Source organism: Manis pentadactyla, chromosome 2 (genome assembly GCF_030020395.1).
Source record: "Manis pentadactyla isolate mManPen7 chromosome 2, mManPen7.hap1, whole genome shotgun sequence".
Lineage (NCBI taxonomy): Eukaryota > Metazoa > Chordata > Mammalia > Pholidota > Manidae > Manis > Manis pentadactyla.
Genome location: NC_080020.1, coordinates 66,796,596 through 66,823,383, shown reverse-complemented (window position 1 = coordinate 66,823,383; position 26,788 = coordinate 66,796,596). Strand labels below are relative to the sequence as shown.

The window sequence follows — 26,788 nt, the reverse complement described above, 5'->3', positions numbered from 1 at the left end:
GACGGGGTGGGGCAATGAGGTTGATTGCATTAATTGCCATGACAGCAAGAAGAGAATCTTAGCCTTACTTGAGAACATGGCAATTTTCCACACTGACAATTTGTATGGATTTTTATAAGAAGAAAAATAGAGAAATATGAATACTTTTTGAACATTCATTACTTACTGAGTATCTGCTCTTCTCACCCCAGAATTGTAAGTATGATTAAGATGTAGTCCAGCTCTCAAGGCACGTACAATTTAGTGGCACGATGGACATGTAATACACAATTATGGTGCAGGGTTGTAAGTGCTGTAAGAAAGGTAGGTGAAAGGTGTGATGGGAGCAGCGAGAAGGACGTATATCATTCTCCAGAGCTAGAACAGGAAGGGGAAATGGAAGTGAAGACTTTTCCCAAGTGGAGATGACTCTGGTGATCTATGGTGATTACAGATCTCCATCACCAGGAATTTTAGAAGTGGAGGACAATTACATAAAAAGAAGATCTTAACAATTTATGATAAAGAATATTTAGCTTAGATCTTTTTGTTTATCCCTTTAGTAGGGTCTCCATAACACAAAAACCTAGATATATGTTCAATAACAACTCTGAAGTAGATACTTAAAATTATTATGTTAGGATTGGTGCATTTATCCATACTTTATTTACATATTAGGGTCTATTTTTTTTCTATGGATTTTTATAAGAAGAAAAATCTCCCAAGGGAATAAAAATTAGAAAGAGACTCTTTTACCTTAACTCATAAAAATAAATAGCATTTTAAAGCATATACTCTATTATCTCAGTTACTCTTATGGTAAAAAAAAAAGCCATTCCTACACCAGTAAAAACAAACATCAGAATTGTCTCCAGAGGGCATCTTTTTTGGCACTCTTCAAGACGGTACTGAGGATTAAGTAGGGTGTGCTAACTGGCTAATCCTCTCCCACTCCTCACCACTGCTTTGTGAGGTTACAACACTGACATCGTTATAAAGAACTGTGGAATGCCACCCCTGCTTGCTGGCTACCTGTTTTGTGGGCACTGATGACTTCAGTGCATGCTACTGTTTTGAGCATTAAAGTGACTCAACTGATACTGAATGATATTCCTGTTCCCAGAACAGAAAGTCAATCCCAACACATCAGTGGTGGGTTTTGTGCAGTCATTTTACTGCTGACAAGTAGAACAGTTTGCTGGATGCAACGTGTTACAAAAACGTGTGTAGGGGAGACCAGACCCAGTGACCACGTCTTTGTTGTGGTGTGTCGGAAAACACAGAAGGCTTTCAATAGCATGGAAAGTAATTCATACCCAAGAGGGCCATTTATTTTGGGCCTACCTTGCACAAATTGAGCTCCTTGGCTTAATTTCCTCAGGTGCCACAGTTCAAAATGGCTATACTGTCAATGTTTTTAAAATTATAATTAAGGTTGCCATCTGTCCTTTCTACAAACTGGAATTTAAATCATGACATACATAATTGAGGGAATTCCATAGTATCCACTAAGACAAAAAGCGGTGTCTGTTGGAGACATCTTTCAGTTTTCTGTTATCACTGGAGATGGGGCTTTGACCTTAGCCTTTTTCATCAACTGACCTAAATATATTTTAAACATCTGATTGGTAGAATTATGTTAAGTGACACTCTTCACTAGGTTCCCACCGGGTCTAATTCTGGGACTAAGTAATAATAATAGGGCTTCTCTTTTCTCACTAAGTCATGAAGCAGGTTTCAGTGTGGCAGGAAAATTGGCCCCCTAGAGTTGTGGCTCTCAGCCCATTTTATCTAATACATCTTCTTTTATATTGAAGATTTTGTAATGGCCTCCTTTCTATTCTGAAATAAAATTGACCCATATATGATTTCAAAATTTAATATAATACCTTAATGCTATTATAAAGGAGGACTAAACAGAAAACTGTTTACAATAAAATCATTCATATATTGATTTACTCAGAAAATATATATCAAGTGCCTACTATGTGCCAGGCCACATGAACAAAAAAGGGAAGGTTCCTGCTTCCTTGGAGTTTACTTGCAGTGGGGTTGGAGGAGAAAAATAATCAATATTGAACTATTAATTAATTAATAAGTAGATGATATTATATGTAGAGAGTAAATCATGTTAATGGGAAAAAACAGAGCAGATTAAAGGGTTTGAAGCTTGTTGGGAAGGATCCAGTCTGTACAGTTAATTGGGGTGACTGAAGTAGGCCTCTGTGAGAAGGTGAGACGTAAGTCAAGGACTGAAGGAAATGAAGGAGTTGGCTGGAAAAAAGTGTGCCAGACAGAAGAGCTAGAGCAAAAGCCTGGTGTGCTCCAGAACCCTGATAATGGGGCACAGTAAGCAAATGGAAAAATAATAGACCACAGCAGAGAAGTAAAGGGGAAGCAGATCAGGAAGTGCCTCAGAGGCTCTCCTAAGTATTTACTATGTACAGTGGCAGCCATTTGCAAGACTAGAGTAAATATTATGTATTTCAGGATGCAATCTAGGCTCAGATGATCATGAAACAGATTTAAAACCTGTATCAATGTCTATATTTAGTCATGAAAGACATGGGATAATTTTTACTATCTAAGATTGGTTGTCTAAAGCTTAGTAGGACATTTAGCATCTCTAACCCCTTCCCACCAAATACCAGTAGTACTCCCCAACCACTGTGGCAACTAAATTCCCTCCCCCACAAATCTCTAAAATGCCCAAGAGGGCAATACTGCCCTCCCCCAAATGAGAATCACTGCCCTATACCAAAGTTATTATACATCTTTGTCTTTAGATTCTTAAAAATTACTCAAAAATAATAATATATGCTAGAAATATATTCAAAATATATTAATAAATATGTAACATTAAAAAATAACAATAAATCTGACATGTTAACCTCAAAGTAATCAAATATTATGTAGCCTTTGAAAATTTTGAAAAATTCTATTGTACTTTCATGAGAGAATGAGAGTGAAAACGGCAAATAACATATTAGTATTATTATGAAAATAATTTTGACTACAGATCCCTGAAAGGGTCCTAGGGATGCCCAGAGGTTCTCAGACTATACTTTGGGAGCCATGACTAAAAGCAATGGGAATAAAACTCAATGTAAATATGAGTTTATTTCCCTTGGAATCTAGAACTAGATGTAAAGAATATTTATAGAATTGTGTATGACTAGATACGTTCCTGAGTCCTCAAATTCAAACTGTCTTGGCATACGCTGGGAAGCTCCAAATTCATGACAGAAGAACAGGAAACAAAATTAGACAGATAAAAACCTGGAAAAGAAAGGAAAGGGAGACTATAGAATCTATATGTTGAGGAGCGACTAAAATGATGAAATTATGTTGAAGCTTTTAAGAGTTTAGATAAGTTATGGTAAAAACATTTAAAGATTTAATTTCAATTAATATTGACTATAGAAACTATAAACAAGTGACTTGTTACAAGATTAGAAAAACAAGTTATTTGGTCTAAAATAAGTATAAAAAATTTATTATGAGCTCCTTTGTTTTGGGAAGCTCTTGTAGATAGTTTAGGACCTGCCATAAATACATATTCAATTAGACTTTCCACACAAAAGCATGAGGTTTTAGATAATCTTCCCTATAGGTAAATTAATTAGCTGGAGAAATCTTTTCCAGTGGAATAAAATTCTTTGGACTTAAAAAAATTAAGTACTATATTCGGTGATTAAACTTTTTTATATTTTTAGGCAATAAAACTGAAAATTGTCATGTGTCAAGCTTTGGTCTTCAGAATACTTTGTCTTTTTATTTCTCTTCTACAAAATATCTACTCATTCAGGAGCCTGTTAATCATTGTGGCACTAACTGCAGGGCCTCAGATTCTGAGGGCTGGGAAAAAAGCCTTGGAGACCAAGTTCAAAAGCTCACCTAGCGCTTGGATCCTCTCTTCAACCAGGCAGTCATACAGGCTCTGCTTCCACAGTTCCAGTGATGGGGAAATCACCACTTCAACAGCAATATTCTGATCTATTTTTTTGCAATTATAATTTTTGGGAAATGCTCTGTAGCTTTTATCTCTTCTATGATTTGCCTCTGTAGCAATTCTCAAGTTTAAATGAAATAATGGGTGTGAAGTGGGGGCATCTGTCACTTAGGAAGTATCTGACTAATGTTTGTTACCTGCCTTCCTGCACTGGTTTGTGTGGGTGGCTTGCTAAGCAACTATTCTAACTACCTTCTAGTGTCCCTTCCTGAACTAGAGAAGCCATAATGGTCAAAGTGCCATTTCTAGGCCCTCTAGGCCTTGCAGCGAGGGTTGAAGATGTTACTTAGCTTGCACCAATCAGATGGTCTTGCCTAACATTTGTCATTGAAACTCAGTTAGCTGGCAGCATATGGAGTACATTTTGCTGCAGCAGAGTGCAAGCAGAAGCAGTATAAGCAGTTGTCACAGTGTCTTCCCAACTTGCTCATGTTGACAAGTTGCCTAACCACTCTGTATCTCAGTTCTCCAATTGTAAAGTCCGGGTGACAACAATACCTAATTATGTCATGAGATTAATTGTGATAATCCTTGTGCCACACATAGGGTCATGTTTGACACGTGACAGGCTCAATGAATTTTAGTTGCTACTATTATTGCTAGTATTATTTCCTTGTACTCTTCTCAACTGACTTGATTTTAAAACGTCAGATATCCCACTTGAGAATATATTCCAGTTAGTTTGTCAACGTCCTTCTGTAAAGAATATCTTCCAAAGTGAATTCATACCTCAAGTTCAAAAGGTAGTGTCATTCTCAACATTTCCCTTTTATTCAATGTAACAAAGTTTATTTATATATATATATATATATATATATAAAATTCACTCTCATAGAGCTTAAACTTGATTCAAACCCTCAAATCTTTTCTATATTTTCTACTGTTAAAGCAAGACATCTCTGTTTAGTACCCAGGCAAGACTTTTGACTTGTATTTGTTAATGCTCATCTTGTTGAACTACACCTATTATTTCAGTCTGAACTAAGCCTATTACACAATTTATACATACACACATACGTATACACACACACATTTACATATATATATACATGTTTTATACATATATTGGTCTCATATCAAATTAACTATCTCTCCTAGCAAGTTTGATAAGGAAGTAGTCAATTATCTCCCCAAAGTCATTAGTAAATAGGTTAAACAGGTTAGATCAAAGACAGGGTCCTGTGGTCCTCCACTTGGCATCCTCACTGACATCAATCCTTTGCCATTATTTCTTTTTGGCCTTGGCTATTTAGTCATTTACACATCTAACCATGTTGTCATATAATGCAAATATTCCTGCAAGAAGATTTGTTTTTCAAAAGCCTAGCTAAATCAGATCCTTTCTGTGTACAGCATTTCTCTATCCACCATTCCAGGAAATGCATTGCTTAATTATATAATTATATCACAATGTAATGAAATATATGTAATAGTTTAATTTTAAACAATGATCTGAGCATCTGAAAGCATTTCTTTAAGCACTGAATGAAATCCTGGAGCTAACTCTCCAAGCCAAATCAGCAATTCTCTGTTTCTTTACTCAGCAATTCTCTGTTTCTTTACTCAAAGGATCATTTTGTAATCTTAGTTCCACAGAATGCAAATAATTATTTTATAGTATTTCTCTTCCCCTCATTTCCCATTGATAGTGGGACCACCACTTTCTGAGCCCATAGTCTTTCACCTCTAGAGCATATCAAACCCAATTATTAATCTCTTTTGTCATCCCACCTATTCTTCCAGAGCAGTATCTTCTAACCATGTGACCTGCATATGAATCACACATGATTTCTGCAAGTCCCTGTAAAACACTAGCTCAGACTCAGGCTTCACCAGCCCTTGTGTTAAATTATCATTTTAATTCTTCTTTCTACAATTATGATATGAATTGTTTGGTTTTAGAAGAACACTTTTGCATTTCTATATTAGAGTATGATTTAGTTTTTAAAAAAATGCAATTACTAAAAGGAAGCGACTTTTATTTCTATGTGAGATACGGTGACATAAAAGAATGAAGAGCAATGATTTGTTTTCTTTCCTCATGATGCCTTTATTTTAGTCTTATTCTTAAGGGAGATTTTATATTGTAGGAAGACATTTAACATGTATATGTATAATACTGTTTTCCAAACTAGGCATATTATAATAAGAATGACAGGTGTTGGATATTTTTGATGCATTATGAATTGCATGAATTTTTCTCTCAAAGTCTACTATCTGCTTGAGAGTCTTCTACAAACTTAATTATTCGAAAGCAATAGAGACAACATTAGGTTATACAATGGGAATAAAGAATACTTTGGGGAATTTTCAGTATATACTGTGTAAGGCTTAGGTATCTTTGTTTCAAGCAATGTAATTCTAAGATTTTAAGATAGTAAAAGTTAAAAAATTAAGAATGATATCCACAAATAGCCCCCTTTTATTTGGTAAGTTATTTTACCCTTGATAATTCACAGATATGGACTTCCACTATATTTTATATTTAGTATTTTCAGTAGAACCATGTAGTTTAAGGATATATATTTTTCTCTTCTTCCAACATAGGTTTTATATAATGATCATAAAATCTAATGCTGCATTTATATCAGATATTATAAATGGTATTAACTATGATGGCAATTAAAGGCACATGCTATTAAAAATTCAAACTGCTACAATTCTATAAGAGAAGCAACATACCTACTTCTTTAAGTAGAGCTATTACATTCCAAGGCCAGGTGAGCAGCAATTGAACATATCTTATGCAATTTGCTTGACTAACCCATAAAAAGTTAATTTTTTTTAAAGGATAATATCTTGTCTATGGTATGTATATGTGCTTGGCATTTCTCCAACTGTATGTAAAACTTTCAAAGAATAGACTTGCCTTTTTCTGTATAGCTGCTACCTTTTCATTTTCTTTCTCTGAAAAGACCCATAATGTTCAGGGAAAATACCAAGAATAATAAATCCAAATCTCTGTATAAAATATACCTTCATGACACACTCAAGCTGGAAATCACAAGAACCAATAAAAATTCAGGCAGCCGACTGATAATGAGGTCAGAAATACAAATAAATTTACTTTTAATGAAGACTGGAGGCACAGTAATCAAAGTGTTAAAATTCATTTCATGCATATCTCATTTGCTTCTTAGCTGATATTTACCACGCAATTCTGTGAGAAAGTAGAGGCCTAAGATGCTCCAGATAAATGGCTCAATTAATTGTACAGAGGTAGACCTCTTTGAGCTGAGCCAGAGCTGTGAGCTCTTTATTAAAAGCACTATTCTGTAGCCCATAACCTTGTTCCTTGACTCCTCTCTGGTTTCCAATTTAAACAAGTCCCCATGCGGCCTGCTCTAAAGGGCTTTGTCTCCCTGTCATTGTTAAGAGAGCTGAGGCATCCTGGAAGTGTGAAATCAGACCTCATGAGTTGAACGGTTCCCCAGGGAACGCTGGACTGTGCAGAAGGTCAAAGTCATGGGCCGGACCATCTAAAAGTGTCTGATCGCCGGTCTGTGACACAGCAAGTTGGGAGGGGTGGGGGGACGGCGCTAGACTGAAGAGGTCTGAAATTGAACACATCTTAATTAAAGCCCACAGACAGCAAAACAAAATGTTTTCTCGGCAGCCTGTCAAATGGGGCTTAAATTTAGCTCTGCTAATGAATCTGAGCTGCTAACTGTTATTTCTTAAGATAATAAGACTCTCACAGAAGCTGATAAAAAAACTGTAGCATGTCTTTTTCTGCTGTTTTGTTACTTAAATATTTTTCAACAATGAAGACAGTTTTCCTAAAGAAAAACATGGGGAAAGTCTATGCAAATAAAGCGGTAGTAAACATCTCTCTTAATAACCAGTAGGTTTCCAGACTATGGGTGGTGTGTCCCAAGTCTTAATGCATAGCCTTGCTTTAGAAAAAGATACGCTCATTTAACGGGACTATTTCTGTGATGGGTTATGTTAATTGTAAAATTCTCTCCTTCTTTTGTTTCCTCTCTTGAAAGAGATGGTGCATACATTTGAGAAATCCATTCACCTGCGGTGGAGAAGTTTTATATTAGTATACTTTTAATTCAGTGGAAAGGTAGGGCAACTTTTGAAAAGGTCGCACAGTTCTCCCATATCACTGTTTCTGACACCAAGCGGCTGGTATCCCTGGGGAGGCTGTGACCTCTTCCTCAGGAGATCTGAAAAACAACCCTGGGGAAAAGGAAGAGGAGGGGCCAAGGAGAAGGACCCTTTTCTCTTTCTTCTCTTAGAACTTGAAAGAACCAATAGGCCAGGTCTAAATACTCAGCGAAGAAAGTCTCACTCAGTATAGGAGACTTTAAATGTTCTACTGAAAGCAGAAATTAGGCCCTGCTCAAGGAAAATAATAATTAGAAGCTAGAAAAGACAAATTCCAACAGGAACTGCTTCCCACCACCAAAAAAAAAAAAGTATTTCTCGCCATTGGTCTTTCTATCCTTACAATCTGTCCCATTTTAAGAAATACTTGATTTAGCAGTAGAATCTTTCCCAGCGAACACCGGGCCAGACAGTTGCTAGGTTTTGCTTTGATGGTATAGAGAGACATTAACCTTTTCACTGGTTAGCTGAGAGGTAAGTAAGTTGTACTGTGCAGTATTTTCCAGTTGATCAAACTTTTTCCCTTGTGAAGAATTTAGCTGACCAACTCTGAAAACCGGAGTGCCACTTTCTCAGGCTGTGAAAGGCTGCCCACAATTTGACTGAAATTTCAATCCACTCTTGTGCCTTTTGCTCAATGCATGTGTATGTGTGGGAGTTGTAAATTGAGGCCTTAACCACCAGAGTTAATCTCTTTTTAAAATCTGTATTAACCTTAATGATTTGAAGTGCACTGTCCAACACTGGGCTATTGAGGCTGAAGAAAAAACTACCCTCGACTATCAACAGTTTATTAGGGGCTTAACTGAAGTGACCTACTGTAGTAAGTGTTCAGCTGAACAAGGCTATAGGCTTTTTGTGGAAAGGGAAAGAATTGAGGGTTTCATTAAAAAGTAATTTGTGCTTTGTACTCCCTCATTCAAAGAGTCTCAATTGCTCTTTATTCACACAGAGTTAATACAGTATCACAATGTTTCTCAATGAATGTGTTGTAACAAAAGAAAAATTTTACATTTTGAAAGGAAAAAATTCTTTGTAACTGCTGTGAGATTGATGGCTACTTAGAAGATTACAGAATCTCTTTTTCCTTTATTTGTGTTAAATGATGGAATATTACAATTTAAAATCTTTTGCTTTAACTATGGGCATTTATCTTTATGTTCTGATCATTAAAAATATTTTAAAAACAGAGCAAAGTTGGCCAAAAATAAGACTGTCTTGTTAGACTTGTTAAGAAAACAGTGTTCTGAATCCCAGTAAGCATCCTATATATAGTAAAAGCCTCATTTATAGGTCAGAAAATATTCTTTGCTTAGTTAGCACAGCTATCATGATTTAAAATCTCCCCTCTCTATCTGCAACACTCCTAAACGGATGCTAATTCGAGGATTTGAAGACAGCACCATGGACTCAATTCCCTGTTTTCAAACTGTTGCTGAATATCTTGCAGAGCCTGACTATGATTATCCAGTGAGATGTACAGCATATTTTTTAAGTTCTTCTTTGAACAAGTAAGAGATAAAGTATACAAAGAGCTTATTTGTGCCCCTAATTTAATGATAAAGGCCAGGAAGAATCAGTATACATATAAACATCCTTTCCAGAAGTAAAGATTACTTTAAAAATTGGTAGTACATTCAGACATTTCTGACTTAAATATATGGTCCTCAGTTTCTGCCACCATCACAAATGTCATAGAGACTACAAAGGTCCACGAGTGAGCAAGGTCAAAGGCTGAATTATCCTCTTGCCCCCGAATAGTTCAACATCTCTCTTATTCAATTCAGAGCACATTAGATTATAAAGTCAGTGTGGAATGAGGAATCATCAGATTTATATCCCTAAAACCGGAGGGAAAAAAATGGAGAATCTGTTATTTAGTATTCCTCAAATTAAAGTTCATTTTATCAGATCAAAATTATGTCTCATTGAATCCCTAGGGAAAAGGCTATTGTTACTCACATTAATTTACATAGAGCCATTAGGAAAGAAATATATTTTTTCCAGCTTTGAAAGAACACGTTCTTTAACGTCCATAATGGCATACAGGCCAACTGGGTTAACATAGTTTGCATATTCATGAAGCTTTAAAAGCAATGACAGCTTCTCTCCAACAGAAGCAAACTTATATAATTGCATTCAACTTGTATAATGGGCAGGTATCTAAGCTTTTGAGGTAAATTGGATGTGAATTCTTGTATAAGAAATTATTATGCCTACTATAGTTGTCCAGTCATAGTTTGTAGCACTTAGATACCCCCTGGGATACTGATTACTTTAGGCTTTTCTCCCGAACTTCAGATGTTTTCAGCCTAACACTTGGTGGCCCCCTTCTCTTACAGAAAATCCTGAAGAAAAGTGGAGGTGCTTCCGTGATGGTGAACGTTACTACCATGAAGTCCTGAATCCATCTGCTGCCGGGAATTAGAGGCTAGCCACAACCTCTGTAGTATAAAAGCAATACTGTGCTCCTATTCCAGTCTTTAAGTTTATGTCCAAGGGAACAAAAAACAGCAGCTAGTCTAGTCATTCATTCAATGCTAACTATTGGTTCCAATAATAAATGCAGCATAACAAAAAAAAAAGAAATCATTGTGCCCAGATTAATTTGATTATAACCATGCCAGAAGTAAAAAATAAAATGAATAAACTTAACATTCACTAATTGTTTAGTACAAGAAGCCAAGTCAGCCTATATGCAAAAAAGATTACAAACTACCCTGTCTCCCCCACTCCTTTCAGGTATGCCTATTTTGAAAGAATATTTGACAGTTGTTATTATCTTCCTGGTTACAAATGAGTTGATAATTACCACTTTAAAGAAAGTCTAAACTCTCAACATTTTAATTTTAATCACAATTGTCATTTGATACTATGAGAATACTAATTTTTTTTTAAATATTGCCATTTTGGAGCAGACATCTGCTCTTTTAGTTGGAAGGTATGTAATCTTCTAATTTGGTTTTGATTTTGTTCCACGAATTAAAGAAAGGCACTGGCATTCATGTATTGATTTACAAGCCCTTAGATGGTAGGAAAAGTGCGTTTTTCTCCTTCAAATAAGTCAGCTACCTTTTAAGGGTCAACTTGCTCAACATTCACTATGGTAAGTATATTTCCACAAATAATAAGTGGATTCTTTCAAAAGCAGTAAGGATGATGCAAAAAATTGGTCAAGTCAGTCTTATTTATTATCCATTTGAGATGGACAATTTAAGGGACAGTATAAACATCTTCCAAATCCTATGCAATTAAATAATAAGTGAATGATCACATAGTTGCAAATTCAAAACAATATTTAATTCGGAAAATTGATGAAATAATTACTATTGGCCAATTAATTAACATGTCATAGAAACAGCAATATCCAAATTAGGGAGCTTGAAGAGACAAGACCAATTTTGGTATTTTTACAGGCCTGTTTCTTGGTCAAAAATAGTTTAGAACACTGTAGATATTTAGTTTATACCCAGAATTTTAATTTACCTTTGGAGTCTGCTAAGAGATTCGGACAACTAAGCAATTGGGTCAGCATCCCAAACACTAGAGGTTCATACCAAATAACTGAGTATTACGCATTTGAACTTTTCAGTGAACTATGCAGATTTCATGCACATTTGCATTTAAGTGTTGATGCTATGATATCCTCTGAGATAAGCTGATTCTGTCTGAGAGAAGATACAGCATTACTCCAAAATGCCAAAAAGACAAAACCTAGAAGAAATATTCCTACTATGTTGATTGAACCTTGGAGAAGGCAACAATTCAAGTTATTTTACTTTTTATTATGTATTTTTAATATAACACCCTTCTTTTAAAAAGCAGAGACAGTATAAAAGTCAGGTGGTTGGCAAATCTTTGTAAGATGAAACCTGAAACTTTGTGCTCCTATTATTTACTTTGACGATCCAGGTGAAATAAAGAGCACAGTCATTACAGAAGGTCTGAGGCCTCGCACACTGCTTGATACATAAACGCAACAGGAGAACTGCATGATTTCCTACCTGTGACATCAGCAGCCATTAATCCTTCTGCTCTGATTACTTTCACCTGGAGAAATCCCACATCTTTCAGGTTGTGAAATATCCGCAGTGGACTCTGAAAGACCCCCAACATCAGTGTTAGGAAAGAAAGGTCCTACAGGTCTCAGACAGCATGCTGAGAAAACACTTAAGTTTTATGGTTGATCTCGGGTGCTGCTTAAATGATTCAAAGGAATATTTGTGTTTCTTCAATACAAATTACCATCCCACCATCATGAAAGCGTACACCCACACACACATGCAGATTCACATAGTTATTGCTCTGTAAGTAGTTCTGAAGGATCAAAAACCCCCTCATTTCTTCCCCATAAATAATTATCAGTAGATGGTGAACAATCAGTTATAGACTAGGATATGTGTACTTTGTTCCTTTGATCTCCTTTACCAAAGCACTTCAAGAAATCTTCATTGATAAATAAGGAAATCTTTCTTCTCAGGAAATGATGGTTTGGAGATTAATTGTTCTTAATATTGAATATTAAATTGTTGGCTATGTAACACACTTCAGATTTGGGGAGTAAGCAAGTCAACATTAAATTAATTTATTATTCTTCCTGTTATTTCCTTCTTGGTGAGTTTTGAAAAATTGCCTGTGCTAGATAAGGGTTAAATTATTGAAAGACTATTTTCTAATATTTCATTCAAAAGACTTATATAATTCTGTAAATCTTTTAGGTAAATGACATACATAATCTAAAAGAAATCAAATTGACTGCTAAAAATAATTTCAAAAGTGATGAGTAATTTTTCTTGAATTTGTAATTGTATTTGCCATTGTAGTACAATTAGAAATATAGAAATTTTGATAGAAGAATCATATCCAAATGATAAACCTATCTATTTTCACAAATTAATAGTAGTAATTAATAATGGTAGTCTTCCAATACATACAGTACCTGAAGAATTAAAAGACAGACACCGATACAATAATTCAGAACTCTAATAAATGGGCATAAATACTTAGAAAGTAAATAGAACATTGATATGCATTTGTTTATTTATACTTGATAACATTTTTCTAATGACAAGATCAGCATTTCTACTTCGTAAATCAAAGGTTTTTCCTTAGCTAATCTATAAATGTTTTTAAGATGAGGAGCATAACATAATTCTGCATAATAAAGTTATCTATTAAAATGTTACTGGAATAAAGAACATTTCCATCCTGTATTAGGAGGGTGAGAATTCTGACAAGTAAAAGCTTATGGTGTTACTAACTTTATCAGTCCAATATGACTAGTCACTGTTTACACTGAAGCTATGACCTTGGTACATTGAGAGGAGAAAATACAGATATTTGTGTACCCTCATAGCCTAGCTGTTGAAAAACAGTATTTAGCACAAGGATTAGCACTTAATCTTTTGTTGCTTCTAAACAGTTGTTTATCTCCAAAAGTCTGGTTCAACAACCTACGTGACAGTGTTCAGTAAAAATGCACTTCTTCCTCCTTTCCGATTCCTGTGAATTAAGGGTTTAACTGGGGGAACTTTAGATCACAGTTTAGAGTTCAGAGGTTTGTAGGCATGTTGGTACGATCAGGTTTGGGAAATTGCTTATCTCAGAGCTCACTGAGTATTAGAAACCAGGCACGTCTCCTAGCCCAATAAGGAAGACTTTCATCACAAGGTTCCTATCCTTTAATTTTCAGGAGCAATTTAAACCAAGTTTCATTGTGACTAAAACAAGTATCATCAGTTCTCAGTCTGAGAATCATTTCATACTGGTAATCTCATTGCACAGACATAGCTTCTGGCACTTCCGCTCCAATGTTCTGCTTCCCATTTGGAGGGGCAATTATTGTTCGAAGATTTCATTTCCTCGAGTCAGCTGACACTCAGTAATTTATTGCAAATTTCAACTGTTTAGACCAGTGACATATTGATTATAATAAGAACTCCAAAAAATGTGAAAAACTTAAATATATCAGTTTAAAAATATAACTTGAAGTAATGCTTCATCAAGAGGTATTCGTGACTTTTTATTTATGGTTATTTTAGAAGGCCTCTAAACCTGGATGGCTTCTGAAGACAGAAATTTCCATAGCAGAGGAATCTATGATTTGCTGTGAATCCTTTCAGCCCTCAATAGATGGGAAAAGATTGAAATGCTCTGGAGAGGAGTCCTCTTTATTTTTTTAATGAAAGGCTGTATAATATATTTTCTCTATGGCTGCAGCAGCTGTCAGGGAGAGCATCTCAGTTCAGCTCTATTACGGGAGAGGCAATACCCCATCCTATGGCATCGAGATGCTCTGAGGGGCCAGAGCTGATTGACAGCTTGTCACCGTGACGTCTTATTCCATCTCTGTTATGGAGAAAATTAATGTCACACCACCAGCCTTATGACTCGCTGTCATCTTAGAACCGCTCACCTTTTATCAATGCTCTAAATAACATTTCAAGCCCATCGCCTCACGGTGGACAATCCGGTCAAGGGACATTAAATCAGATGACTGTGAAATGTCATAATAAAAATGGAATGCTAACAACTTCTTCTCTAAACTAGCTCCTCTGGTTTTTAAACTGTGACAAGGGAGAGCAAGGGTTCAGCATACCCGTTCTGAAAAGGTCATACAATCGCTCTTGGTCTACTACCCATTACTACTCACCCCCTATTGACCTTCCCTACTCACCCTCCTGCCCCACCCAAAAGAAGAAAAAAAAAAAAAAAGGAAAATGGAATTAGCCATCTTTTCCAATTGTGGTGATCAAATAATGGCTCACACAGTAATGTCTGTTTAATTTGTGGGGCTTAAATGCTTCGCAATGCACAGCTGACTGACGGCAGTGGACAGCCTTTTCAGAGCTGTTTCATATGAGTGTGGGCCAATTCATTCACCTTCCTCACACAACCAGTGTCAAGTCAAATTCTTAAGTTTAACTTAAACTTTAAAAGTACACATGTTCTCACAGAAAAACATAAATAATTCTCAAAATAACCTCCTATGTTTCTTCAAAACAAGTCACATTTCAGACATGATACAGCATTCATTCATTTCATAATCTGTATAATAAACAGGAAATGCACTAAAACCCTAAATATTAGGCCTTTGTCCTTGTACTGCCATGAGCAATTATAACCTGTTATAATATAGCATAGCATGTGATATGCCACGTGCTATATCACAAAGACTAGCTTCTCTGCAAGTATATCTCTAGAGGGGAATACAGGCCTATGCTTGATATTAAAGGCTAAAAAAAAAAAAGTATATTTAAACATGGTTCACTTTTTAATATATTGAGCAGAACACAATCTGAGAATTAGATGCAGTATCTACATAACTAACATTTGAAAGAAGATATAGAAACAAATATTCAAGTTCTGACTGGAAATGGCCAATTTAAGGAAGCCCATCCAGCAAAAAAAAAAAGAAAAAGAATCAATAAAGTAGTTAGATTATTTCTAATTACCTAGCCTGCAGGATCATTCTTATATATGGGATACCATCAAATATTAATCCATTCAATACAGTGTTATAATACCCAGGATAATTTTTATATTAATACAACAATTAATTCCTTTAAAATTGTTTTAATTCCTGAGGCTCACTTCTGGTAACAGGAGAATAAGTTTTGGTGGGGACCAAAATGTGAAAGAGTTCTCATAATTGCAGTTACATATTAAAAGATGCCACACAATACTTAGGCTCTTAGGTGGCTTAAAAATATATACTATTTAGCCTTGCGAAGTCACCTCTATTAAACTGTTTATGATAACGCCATTGGTGGGTGAGTTGTTCAAGCATTAGCGGACAGCTGATGCAGTGGAGATAGCCAGAATAAATTTGCTGAAGCGCACATCCTGCTAATCTGTTTGAAGAATATTGTAGAGCATTAGTACCAGCACTTCATGTTATCTGCACAGCCTGATAAGGTACATCTTTATTAAATTCAGTTATTGGAAGGATGTCAGTCAGCAAATAGGAATATTTTAAAATCTAAAAAAAAAAGGAAAAAAATGAAGCAGTTCTTTGTTACTCAGAGCTTGGTTTCATGGCTGAGTGTCAGGAGGAGCCTTCTAAACACCTGGCAGCCTTGTACAATGCAAGCTTTGTAATTTTAAGTGGAAAAGCTTTCTTCCCAGCTTCACGGCTACTGTGGCATTCACTTTTTCAAGCCTCTATTGCGAAAGAATGGTGGAGTAAGAGCTCCCCTCTCTGTTGATTCAAGAAACTACATGATGGGCAATACATTGTGTGAGGATGCTGGGAAATAGGTAGATTTGATTGTGAATTTTGGTTTGGTATAATTTGAGAAGGGTAGTTATTTTAGTGACTCACTATTCCACCTCTCACTGTACATTTGATCCAAAGGTAAGGAGGCTTCCTGTTAATTATATTTCACATTCATTTAAAATAATTTCAAGGAATGAAGTGAGGCTTTACTAAGCAGTTAAAAATAAAAATTACTTCTATACACACCCTCTAGTTACTAAGCTAATAATTAATATAAGTGCCATTAATTCCATTTCAAACTTGGAAAGACAAATCTTAATTGCAATTACAAAAAGTCAGTGAGTTAATTTTAAAGTGATGTTGTGGTAAACTTGCCTTTCCTTTAGAGGAAGTTTCTCTACATGATAATTTTGCTATATGATAAAATCACTGAGGAGAATCTAGAACCTAGAATTTGTGCTGGAAGAGAAGAGCAGGCATCTAGACATCAGTGGGTATCACAAGAGCTTTGGCAAAGATATGCATGGCATTTGCATTTTGCTTCTGCTGATTCATTTTTAGACGGTTTTCAGATGTACTTCTGTCACTCCAGGTAAATTATTCGTGACCTCATGGTGACACATGACCCCAAAGGAGAAAGGTTACATACGTACATATCTCCTCAATATTTTCTCCCGTTCTTTCTGGTCCTCCAGGGAGTTGACAGAGAAGTCAGAAATACTGACTGTGGCTGATGCTGTCAGGGTGACCAGCAGTACCAGGTGTCCCTCACCCTCTTCCAGCTGTAACTCCAACTTGTGCGTCTGTTCCCTACTGAGGGCTGACAGGTCGACCTGGCACCTAGATACAAATGGACTGAATTAGCAAGTGGCTTTTTTTTTTATTTGCCACATCAAATAGTGGAAGTACAGGCTGTTCAGAACAATGTGAGAACTACATCAATAGAAGTACTATTTGAACCACTGGAAGAATTTGTCTTTCATATCAGCTAACTTTCCTCACAAAATTCAGAACCTGATTATTTTAGTGTCTAATTGCTTATTTCCTGTAAGGTACAAAAACCATGCTTATCTGATTTGCCTTCAATTACTACCCACTGTCACCATATTTGTAAACTGGCAGGGCTTCCAGTCCCTAAATGGCCTTGGTCAGTAATGCTTTGCTTACAGAAAGCTTACATGAGCTGTCTGGAGATGCAAAGGACTGAGAGTCTGAATTTTTATGTCACTTTTAAAAGAGTGGGTATTTTTTACCCATTTATAAATGTTATTAAGCAGTGACTAGAATACATACTACGGTAATGTCATAGTTCTACATTTTTAAAACCATGCTAACTTACTCATCGGATAATGCAAACATTTAAATAAAAAACAAACAAATCCTCTGAAAACATGATAGCTTGAATGTTATATAAGACAGTTGTCTTAAAACAGGTTTCATAAATCGGCAGCCCACACTCTATTTGCCCCTCTCTCAAAGCTTAACATCTTGCAAGTTCTTTTCATAAAAATGTCAACTGGCTTGGAAGAGAAAGATACTGCGGTGACTGCAAGGACAATAAACTGAGAGAAAAGGGAAGATACAAGTAAAACAGGAAACAGCCCATTACAAGAATAAATGTGTAACACATTATAAGCAGGGTGGTCAGCAATCAGGAATAGATTAAACATTAATTCCTTCTTATTCTTCACTCAGGGCCTCAAAACTTATAGTTGGATTCAAACATCTCTTTCGTGTGAATGATTACAGACATTGAACCAAAGTCTGACATTTTCCTTTTATTTTTGCCTACCAAAAATGACATGAGAGATGGCTGGGACTAGAAACAATTGGGAGGAAGAGTAATAGATGCAAGATATGAAAAAGCCTTCAGAAAAGCCCCGGTCAGTGACAGAAAGTCTGTGTGTGCTAAGTGCTAACTACTGAGAGAGCAGGAAGGCAGAGCCTGTACCAAGTCTGGGAAACATCTCCCTACAATTAGAATGTATATCCAATGACCTCGCTGTTTCTGTGAACACGACATCCATTTCAAGGTACTCTCAGGCTGTCTCCTTAGACTCTAAAAGATGAAAAAATATATCAAATGCCTTATCTCATCTTCTAACTTTAATTGGAATTAAATTCTTATCAGTAACACCTGGAACAAATTGAGAGCTTAAAAAATATAATAATGAAAAAACAAACAACCACATGTATTCTCTAATAAAAAGGAAAAACATGAATACGATTCTCTACAGATCTTTCCAGCATCTGGCTCAGTGCCTAGCCTGTAGTTCGGTGCATGTGAATGAATCGTTGGACTCGTTTGGGGTCTGATCCTGAGAACTGATCAGGGATTACAGTGCAGATAGGACGTTTGGTTGGATAAAGTTGGGACCAAGAAGGGGCTTTCCCTCACTTTGATCATCCAATTCCCAGTCCTGTCCTTGCCTTATTTTTTTTTGGTATGACTCTGCATCATTCTTAAAACACTAGAACACAGTGAAGCCTTCTAGAGGATTTCCTTCTGTGCCTATTAGCATTTCACTTGGGTCATTTAGATGCTAGCCTACTTCTCAGTTACAGTTGAGTTACTGCATTTAATGCTTTAGAGTTGGGAAAGATGCTCTGGCCCAGGAATTGCAAATTGGCAACTTTCAGATCAAATCTGACCCATGGATTTGTTGTTTTTGCTTGTAGTGCTAAAAGAAAGTTTTGAATTAAAAAAAAAATTTTAAGAGAGCAAATGTCCTCTGACTTACATTCCCAGTACTGTTGATTAGTTACAGCTGGCCTGTTTCACGCACTTCTATACCTCTTTCCATCAGGCATAAGGATTTGTGATCCTTGCACTCTCCTTAATTTACCAATGAGAAAACTGAGGGCCAGAGACTTTACATGATGTAATGGAGATATACAGTTAGTTATTAGCAGATCCAGGACCTGAACTTTGAACTCTGGATTCTAAGAACCATCCTGTCATTAAGTGATTGTGCAACTTAGGAGGAAGTATTTACTGTTTGCTGTGGTTCTTACACTGGGCAATATCTGGACTTGTTTTTAACAGAAAACAATTATCTCAGTTTTCAAGCATGGAATTGTGTCATTACTTTTGTGCTTCTAAAATACATATAAACTAGGGAAGAATGCTATAAATTACTGCTCACCTTTCCCAACTCTAAGAAAAATAGACAAATTGAATTTAAAGAACTATGAAGCTAAAACAATTTAAATTAACATTATACAGTTATAGAAAGGGGTTATGCTTCTCTGCTGCAACTAAATTTTTAATATTAGGTCTACATGTTGAAATAGTCTGAGGTCCTGTCTTATATGTAATGCTTCAGAATTTTGATTTTACTAATTCTAATGTAGAAAATGCCTATTTATACAAATATATCAGATGAGAGTGTATTAATGATTTCAAGGTTCTTTTTTGTTAGTAGAGGTTATTCAGATCTCCTATTCATCTAAAAACTGCTCAGAAGTAATCCTCAAATGCCATTTTAAATGAAATGTCACTTGATAACTAAGCAAAATCATCTTGTTAGCCTGAGGACAAAATTAACATCACAGCATCATTGATACCTGAATTAAATGGGTATCAAACCAAATTATTTCTGGAATTTGGAGAAAAAGCCTTTGCTACCCCTTTGTTATTTTGAATAAATATGTACAAGGATGGGACTCTTGCAACACAGTCTATTGCAAAGTGCATTCAGTACTAATGACTATAGGCCAGTTCTATAGTTTGAATGTGTGTGTGCCCTTGAAATTCATATGTTGAAACCTAATGACCAAAGTGATGGTATTAAGAGGTGGGGCCATTGGAGGTGATTAGATCTGAAAGTGGAGTCCTCAGGAATGGGATTAGTGCCCCCATAAAGAGGCTGCAGAGATTTCCCTCACCCCTTCTGCCATGGGAAGATACAGAAAAGCAGCAGTCTATAAACTGGGTAACCAGACATTGACTCTGCTGGCACCTTAATCTTCAACTTCCCAACCTCAGAAATGTGAGAAATAAATTTCTGTTGTTTATAAGCTAGCCAGTCATTGGCACTCTATTACGGCCATCCAATGCAGAGCCACCTGTATTTGACTCACCTGAACCGTTGTGTCCTGAACAAAGGACAGGTTCACTGTAGTTAGGATTCAGAAGTACTAGGTGGTCATCCAGATGGTTCAGAATAGGCATAAATTAATGGTTTTATATTGTTATCAAAAGGAAAATGTAAAATTTTTAAAATATTGAAGCAAATTCATGAACTCCAAAATGTGTACACAGGTACGTACACAGGGAAAAGAGCCAGGCCTGGGAGTTAGATTCCCTTGGTTCTTGCCCTCCATTTGTCATTAACTAATTGTATGACCTCATCTAAGCCAACATATGCTCTTCAATTCTAGTTTTCTCATCTATGGTATGAGGTAATTGAACTAGGTGAGTAAATACTCAAGACCCCAAATACCACGATTTGTTATAATTCTATCCATGCTCACTTTTGTTTACATCTTCCTTTCTTGGCAATTTCACAAGCCAGAATACTAGGAGAACAAGTTTATCTTACAGGCAACGAAACATTCCTCTGATGTATTACCTCCCTCCACCAAAATAAAGTCTGGACGTTAGTGCTAGAAAGCAGATAATCTAGGATAATGTCAAATGGTCATCCACGGAGCACTAGGAGATGCCTCAAAGGTCACCATGGAGTGGGGAGGATAAAAAAAAAATGGAGTGTGGACTATCTTCTTTGGTTCAAAGAACAGCTCCTCTCACATCTGTTTTATATCAAGTTTCCACATGTATGCTTTGAAAACTTACCAGGCACACCTCATCACCCCCTTAGATTCTCCTGGAGCCATGGCCTCCTGGGTCCTCAGCTGCCTGCTTTGCCTCCACTTAAACTTTGGCTGTGCCTTCCCAAGGGGATGCTCTTCATCCCACCACCATGACCAGGCCACTGGGCTTGGGTCCGCCTGGGTCTTACACTTTGGACTGGCTGAACTTGCACTTGCCCAGATGGGTTGGGCACTTGCCTTGGCTGGAACTCTGCATCTAGGCCTAATGGCCACATGCCCCAAGTTTCTGGCTTCTAAGGCCACTTGTGCAATTGGGTGAAAGGCCACACTGGGATCTGGCTCCATGATCAACTGCCAAAGTAGTTGAATGAAGCTGGATGAAGCGCTGCAGAAGTTGTCTCCTTGTACAGTGAATTTAGATCAATGGAATATGCGATGGGAAGATAGCCCCCTGCACCTTCCTCCCCCTCCCAAACCTTTCCAAAGCATGAGTCTCCATATTGCCTGTCCACATGTGGCCAGGTGGGTGCACTTCCTGAGCATCCAGCTGTGTCTCCAAAACACAGGACACAGTGGCCGGCCCAGTAGGGCATCACCTCAGTCTTCCCTGCCCTGTGTTCTTTCTCTCTCAATCTCAGTTCCTGGGATTGTACCTCCTAAAAAAAGGATCAGCACTTAATCATTGTCTCAAGCTCTATTTCTTAGGGAACCTGGGATAAGGCAAAAAACCATTGATATGATTTAATCCCCTCAGTTACGGACGTGTAAAACACAAACCTGATCACGGCCCTCCCCTGACTTCCCACCACCTATGAAATATCCTTGGCAAGGCAATAGTGCCCTCCATGACCTGCCATCAACTGTGTGTCACCTGCTGATTCTCACTATTCAAATTATGCTGGACAGCTTCAAATCCTCCTCCCACCATTCATGCTAGGGCTCACCTGTTACTTCGTGTTTGGCTAAGGCAACCCGTTAGCCTGAGATGATGTGTCTACCTATCTCTGCTTGGCTGATTTTTATGAATTCTCTTTGAAATAACCTGCAATTGTCTTTGTTGATATCCTGAGATGCCTCAAGGGCAGGCACCTAGCATGGCACTTGGAATACAGTTGGTGTTCTCTAAATGTTTTAAAATACTTACGGACAAGGAGATAGAGGTTCAGAGGGCAACATTTTACCCATGGTGACAGAGCAGAACCAGGACTAGCATGAATGTGCTCATTCTACCACTTCTATGTAGTCTCCCTAGAAAGTATTTTGATTTCTTTCCAACACTCATTTCACTCATTCATTCATTCATTAACAATTAAATGCCCTATGTCTCAGGCCAATTTTGGGGAATTCAGTCCCTTCCAAGTCTTCCAGCTTCTCACATCCTTCTTTCCATAATCACCACAGACTCAGTGTTTGCTTTGTATGAAGTTATTTGGCTTCACAGTCTATGGCCGGAGGTTCAGAACACTAAAGTTTTAATAAAGCTCAATTATTCATTAGTATTGTAATATTAAACAAGTCACTTAAGGTTTTTGTACATCAGCTTTCCTCATTTATCAAGTGGAAATTTCAAAGAATCGTGCCTTCTCTTTGCATAGTGGTGTAAGAACACAGGAATAATAAATGAAAAAGGGCTTTGAAAAGTTGGGAGTGCTACATAAATATAATGTATAGTTTTATTATCACATATGTTTAGTTTTATATTAGAAAATCTAAAAACTTGTCTCTATACTGAAGCCAACTCATCAATAAATCAACAGAAGATTCAAAACTGAAGATTTCAGATTACTTTCTCTCATTCCACAAACAGGGAAATTGAGACTCAGAAACATTAAGTGATGGCAGGAAACTGAACCATGTTTCCTTACGTCCATATCAAAGTTTGAAGTTCCTTGAACTTTAATAAAATGACATGCATTCATTTAGCTACATGAAAGGAATATATCATATTAATTTAGTGGCATTTTCCCCAAAGAGTTCAAGGAGAAACAGTGTTCTTATGACCTTTTTTTCTCCCCTGCCTTTCCATCTACCATGCTTGAGCCAGTGACCGGTCATATTCCTCCCAGATGAAAGTCTTAAGATTGCATATGTGAGTATACATGTAAGGACACTGGGGCACAGGAAGTAAATGTTAGAATTATTTGTTTTGTTTTGTTTTTAATTTAAAAATAGTACAGGAATCAAGCTGTATACATATTTACTATATGCACTAACACAGGTTGCCCATACATGGGGTCACATATGGCCTGCAAGTATTTTGAGGGAGGAGTGGGTGGTGCCCTTACTTGCTAACTTGTCTCACTGGATTGCAGTTAATATATGCCCTGCTAAGTGGATTTATGGATTATATAATCTAGTTTTTAACTGAACTAATCCTCACAAAATGGACAAGTGGCTTTCAAAGATCCTAGTAAAGAAACTGTGGATTGAAGATAATGCTAATTGAACAAGCACAAGTGAACAGAAAGATAAACAAGAATATGCAGAGCTGACACTTCAGGCTGAGCTTCAATGTCAGCCCCATTCTGATTGATAAACCAATGGTGGCATAATCAGATCTAACAAGAATCAGCCAAAACATTCCCAAATTATCAAGAATAGTATTTTCAATAGACATTTACACCTACTCTAACAATGAACTTCTAAGTGTGTGTTATGCCTTGAAGTATTAGCTAATGATATGATGAAGCTATCATGATTAGCAAGAGCAAAACAGAAGCTTTCAGAATAGAAAGACAAGCCCCTATAGAATTTCTTTAGTGGGGAGTAATTCTAAAAAACCCAAAGTTATACCATGTTGACCAAGTTTAATAATAAAATTATGAAGCTTCTTGAGATTTCCTTATATATAAGAATGACTTCACATTAGTAAAATTAATAATACATAATACCTTATAAAATCTTATAAATCAATAGACTACATAGATCCGTAGAATCTTTGCATTTTAAAGAATTCAGTTAGTAACAGCAAATGTGTTTTCAGGTTTCATGATTTTATCATTTTTATGCCATCTTGACATTACAAACCCTAATGCTGTTTACTGCCTCTCCGTTTTCAGACTTAACACCATGCAATTGTGTTTGGAGATAGTGCTTTATCAGAGCATACTTCTGCAAACTTGTAAAATTCCTCACTCACTGACTCAAACGTAAACTAATATACACACCGTGGTGCACAGAGACTGACTTTGGAAACTTTATCCATCGTATAAGAAAAACTGCAGTGAGTATAAAATTTCTGAGAAAGTCTTCAGAAGAAAAAATAGTAACCCACGAATGAAAATGGATTAAAACCTTAATATATTTGGCTTAAACTGAGTTTATGAAAAGCCAAATCAAGACTCAATTACACATTCCTGCCATTACTTGAATATTGTCTATCTCCCTAATGAAACACTTTACTCAATCCTTAGTAAGAAAAATTGTGAACTATAATGATTTATATAAAAACTTTCTTCAGTTTAGAATTTTCTGACTAGCTGTCTTTGTGCTTTCATATTAATAATGTAAAGAGATTGCTCCTGCTCTTATTTATGTAGGAAGTAAAAGAATCATTGCAATATCAATATCACAAATAAGAAACTGCAAATCAGAATCTAAATGTCAAATGCTCAAACACTATGACCCTAAACCTTAAGAAAACATTAATTTGGTTAATATATGAAGTTAAAGGTTGTTTTCCTCATTTGCTACACTACACCTGAACACATATACATGTAGACCTATACATTCCACATTCTCTTTCCTTCAGCATTAGAGACAAGAGTTGAAGATTTATTTTTATGGTTGCAGAATTTGAAAGCCTATGTTCTTCACTCAGAACTTGCCCATTTGGAGTAAGTTTTGTTATTATACATCATTAATAAAAATGCTGTAAGAATAGAGTCCAGGCTGAAGCTGACACATAGCACTTTGTTGTCATGGACTGTACCCAATGCTTCAGCCCTGGCAACAATGCAACAAATAAAGTCAGTAGCAATTCACCAACCTAAAATATATGTGCCCCAAATCAATGCCACTTTAAAGATAAACAAGCATTTTGCACACAAATAAATAATGCTATAAATCTTGCTATATTGGATTGCAAATAACTTCAACTCAATGAAATTGCTTGACACAGGATTTACTTATTCTGCGCATTCATATAAACAACTTGTTCTCTGACAGCACTCATTCTTGGCAATTTACAGCAGCTGTCAGCAGCCAATTTGTTCAGATTACTGCTCTGCATAAAAGTGTAACAATCATGAGGATTTATTAGCTGATTATTACAAAGGTGGCAGTCTGTCTTGCCTGCCAAAATGCAGGTGATCTGAAAGTTAAATAATTACATGCAGATTAACATTATTTCACCTTCACTTGAAATCTGTAGTTCAGCGACAGGTTAAATTTGTTGTTCAAAGTTGCAGTATAGTGTACACCACCTAAATTGGTTTATTGACTACTTGGCATTTTATTGAGCACTTAGTGGTGTCAGAACATATTAAATACAAGACTGAGGTAAAAGGAGCATGGGCTTTAGAGTCTGGAATCCTGGATTTCAGTGACAAATCAGCCCAGATTCATATTAGATAAGCAACCTCTAAATCTCCTTCCACCTCACTTTTTGCATCTGCAAAATTGGTATAATATGAACCAGTCTTGTTTTCCCCTAATGTTGAGTTTATGTATATAATAGTACCCTATACATTGTAAAGCAGTATTATTATTGTTTCTTTCCACTCATAATTTATTTTTGTGTAAAATTTAACAACCAGATAGCATTAATTTCCTAGACATCATAATGATGAAAAAGTTATGATATAAATATCTTGGTAAATGTATAGGCAACTTTTTTTTCAAGTGTAACATTTCAGTATTCTTTAAGTGTAAAGATTACTCAGACACTTTTACCTATTAACTCTCCTTTTGAACTGTATACACATATCTTTCCCCAATTACACTGAAACTTTGTACCTTCCATTAAGTCATGTTGTTCTAAGTGCCTTTGCACTAATGCCTGGTGTCAAATTCTATATTCACTTATAGAAGGAAGAGCCATAATTTCTAATATTAAATCAAGCTTCAGCATTAGTTTAAATGAAAATCAAGCAAATATTTATTAAGCACCTATTATGTGCGCGCTGTGTGTATATATATATACACACACACACACACATTATATAATCACATATACTATGTTAGGCATTGAAGATGCCATCGTGAACAAAAATGGAACACTCAAAAATCCCTGACTTCATGAAGCTTACATTCCAGGGGTGAGAAATAAATAAAATAAATAAGTGAAATGCATAGCATGTCCAATGGTGATTACATCTATGGAGAAAAACAAACTAGGTTGGGGAAAGGAAATATCAAGAAAAGTGTCTTTCAGTTTTACAAAGGGTTGGTATGGATGCCTCCCTGACATGACATTCGTGCACAGACCTAAAGAAGGTAAAGAAGCAAGGCAGGTGGATACCTGAAGAAAGAGTGTTACCGCAGAGGGGAGAGGCAGAATAGAGGTTCAGGGCAGAGGAGTAAGAGGGCCATATGATGAGGAGCATTACAGATCACTGTAAGAACTTACTCAGGCTCTAACCTGATTAAAATGGGAAACAACTGAGGGGTTCTGGGGCAGAGGAATTAAATTATTTTATTTATGGTATGGGGAAGGAAGAAGAACGGGAGGCTATGGCTATTGTCCA

The 26,788-nt window shown here is 36.4% G+C and overlaps 1 protein-coding gene across 23 annotated transcripts in view; it reads right to left on the bottom strand.

Annotated features, from left to right (window-relative positions):
- The window catches only part of MCTP1 (multiple C2 and transmembrane domain containing 1), a 516,560-nt gene that overhangs the window by 156,620 nt on the left and 333,152 nt on the right, over positions 1-26,788 (bottom strand). For all 23 annotated transcript variants that reach the window (XR_005032713.2, XR_005032712.2, XR_005032711.2 and 20 more), the window contains 2 exons: positions 16,979-17,165; positions 12,112-12,205 (listed from right to left, as the gene is read on the bottom strand). Coding sequence is in view for 20 of the 23 variants with exons in the window: in XM_057493380.1 (XP_057349363.1) it covers positions 12,112-12,205; positions 16,979-17,165 (281 nt within the window). In the remaining 3 variants the exon portion in view is untranslated. The remainder of the gene's footprint in view (positions 1-12,111; positions 12,206-16,978; positions 17,166-26,788) is intronic.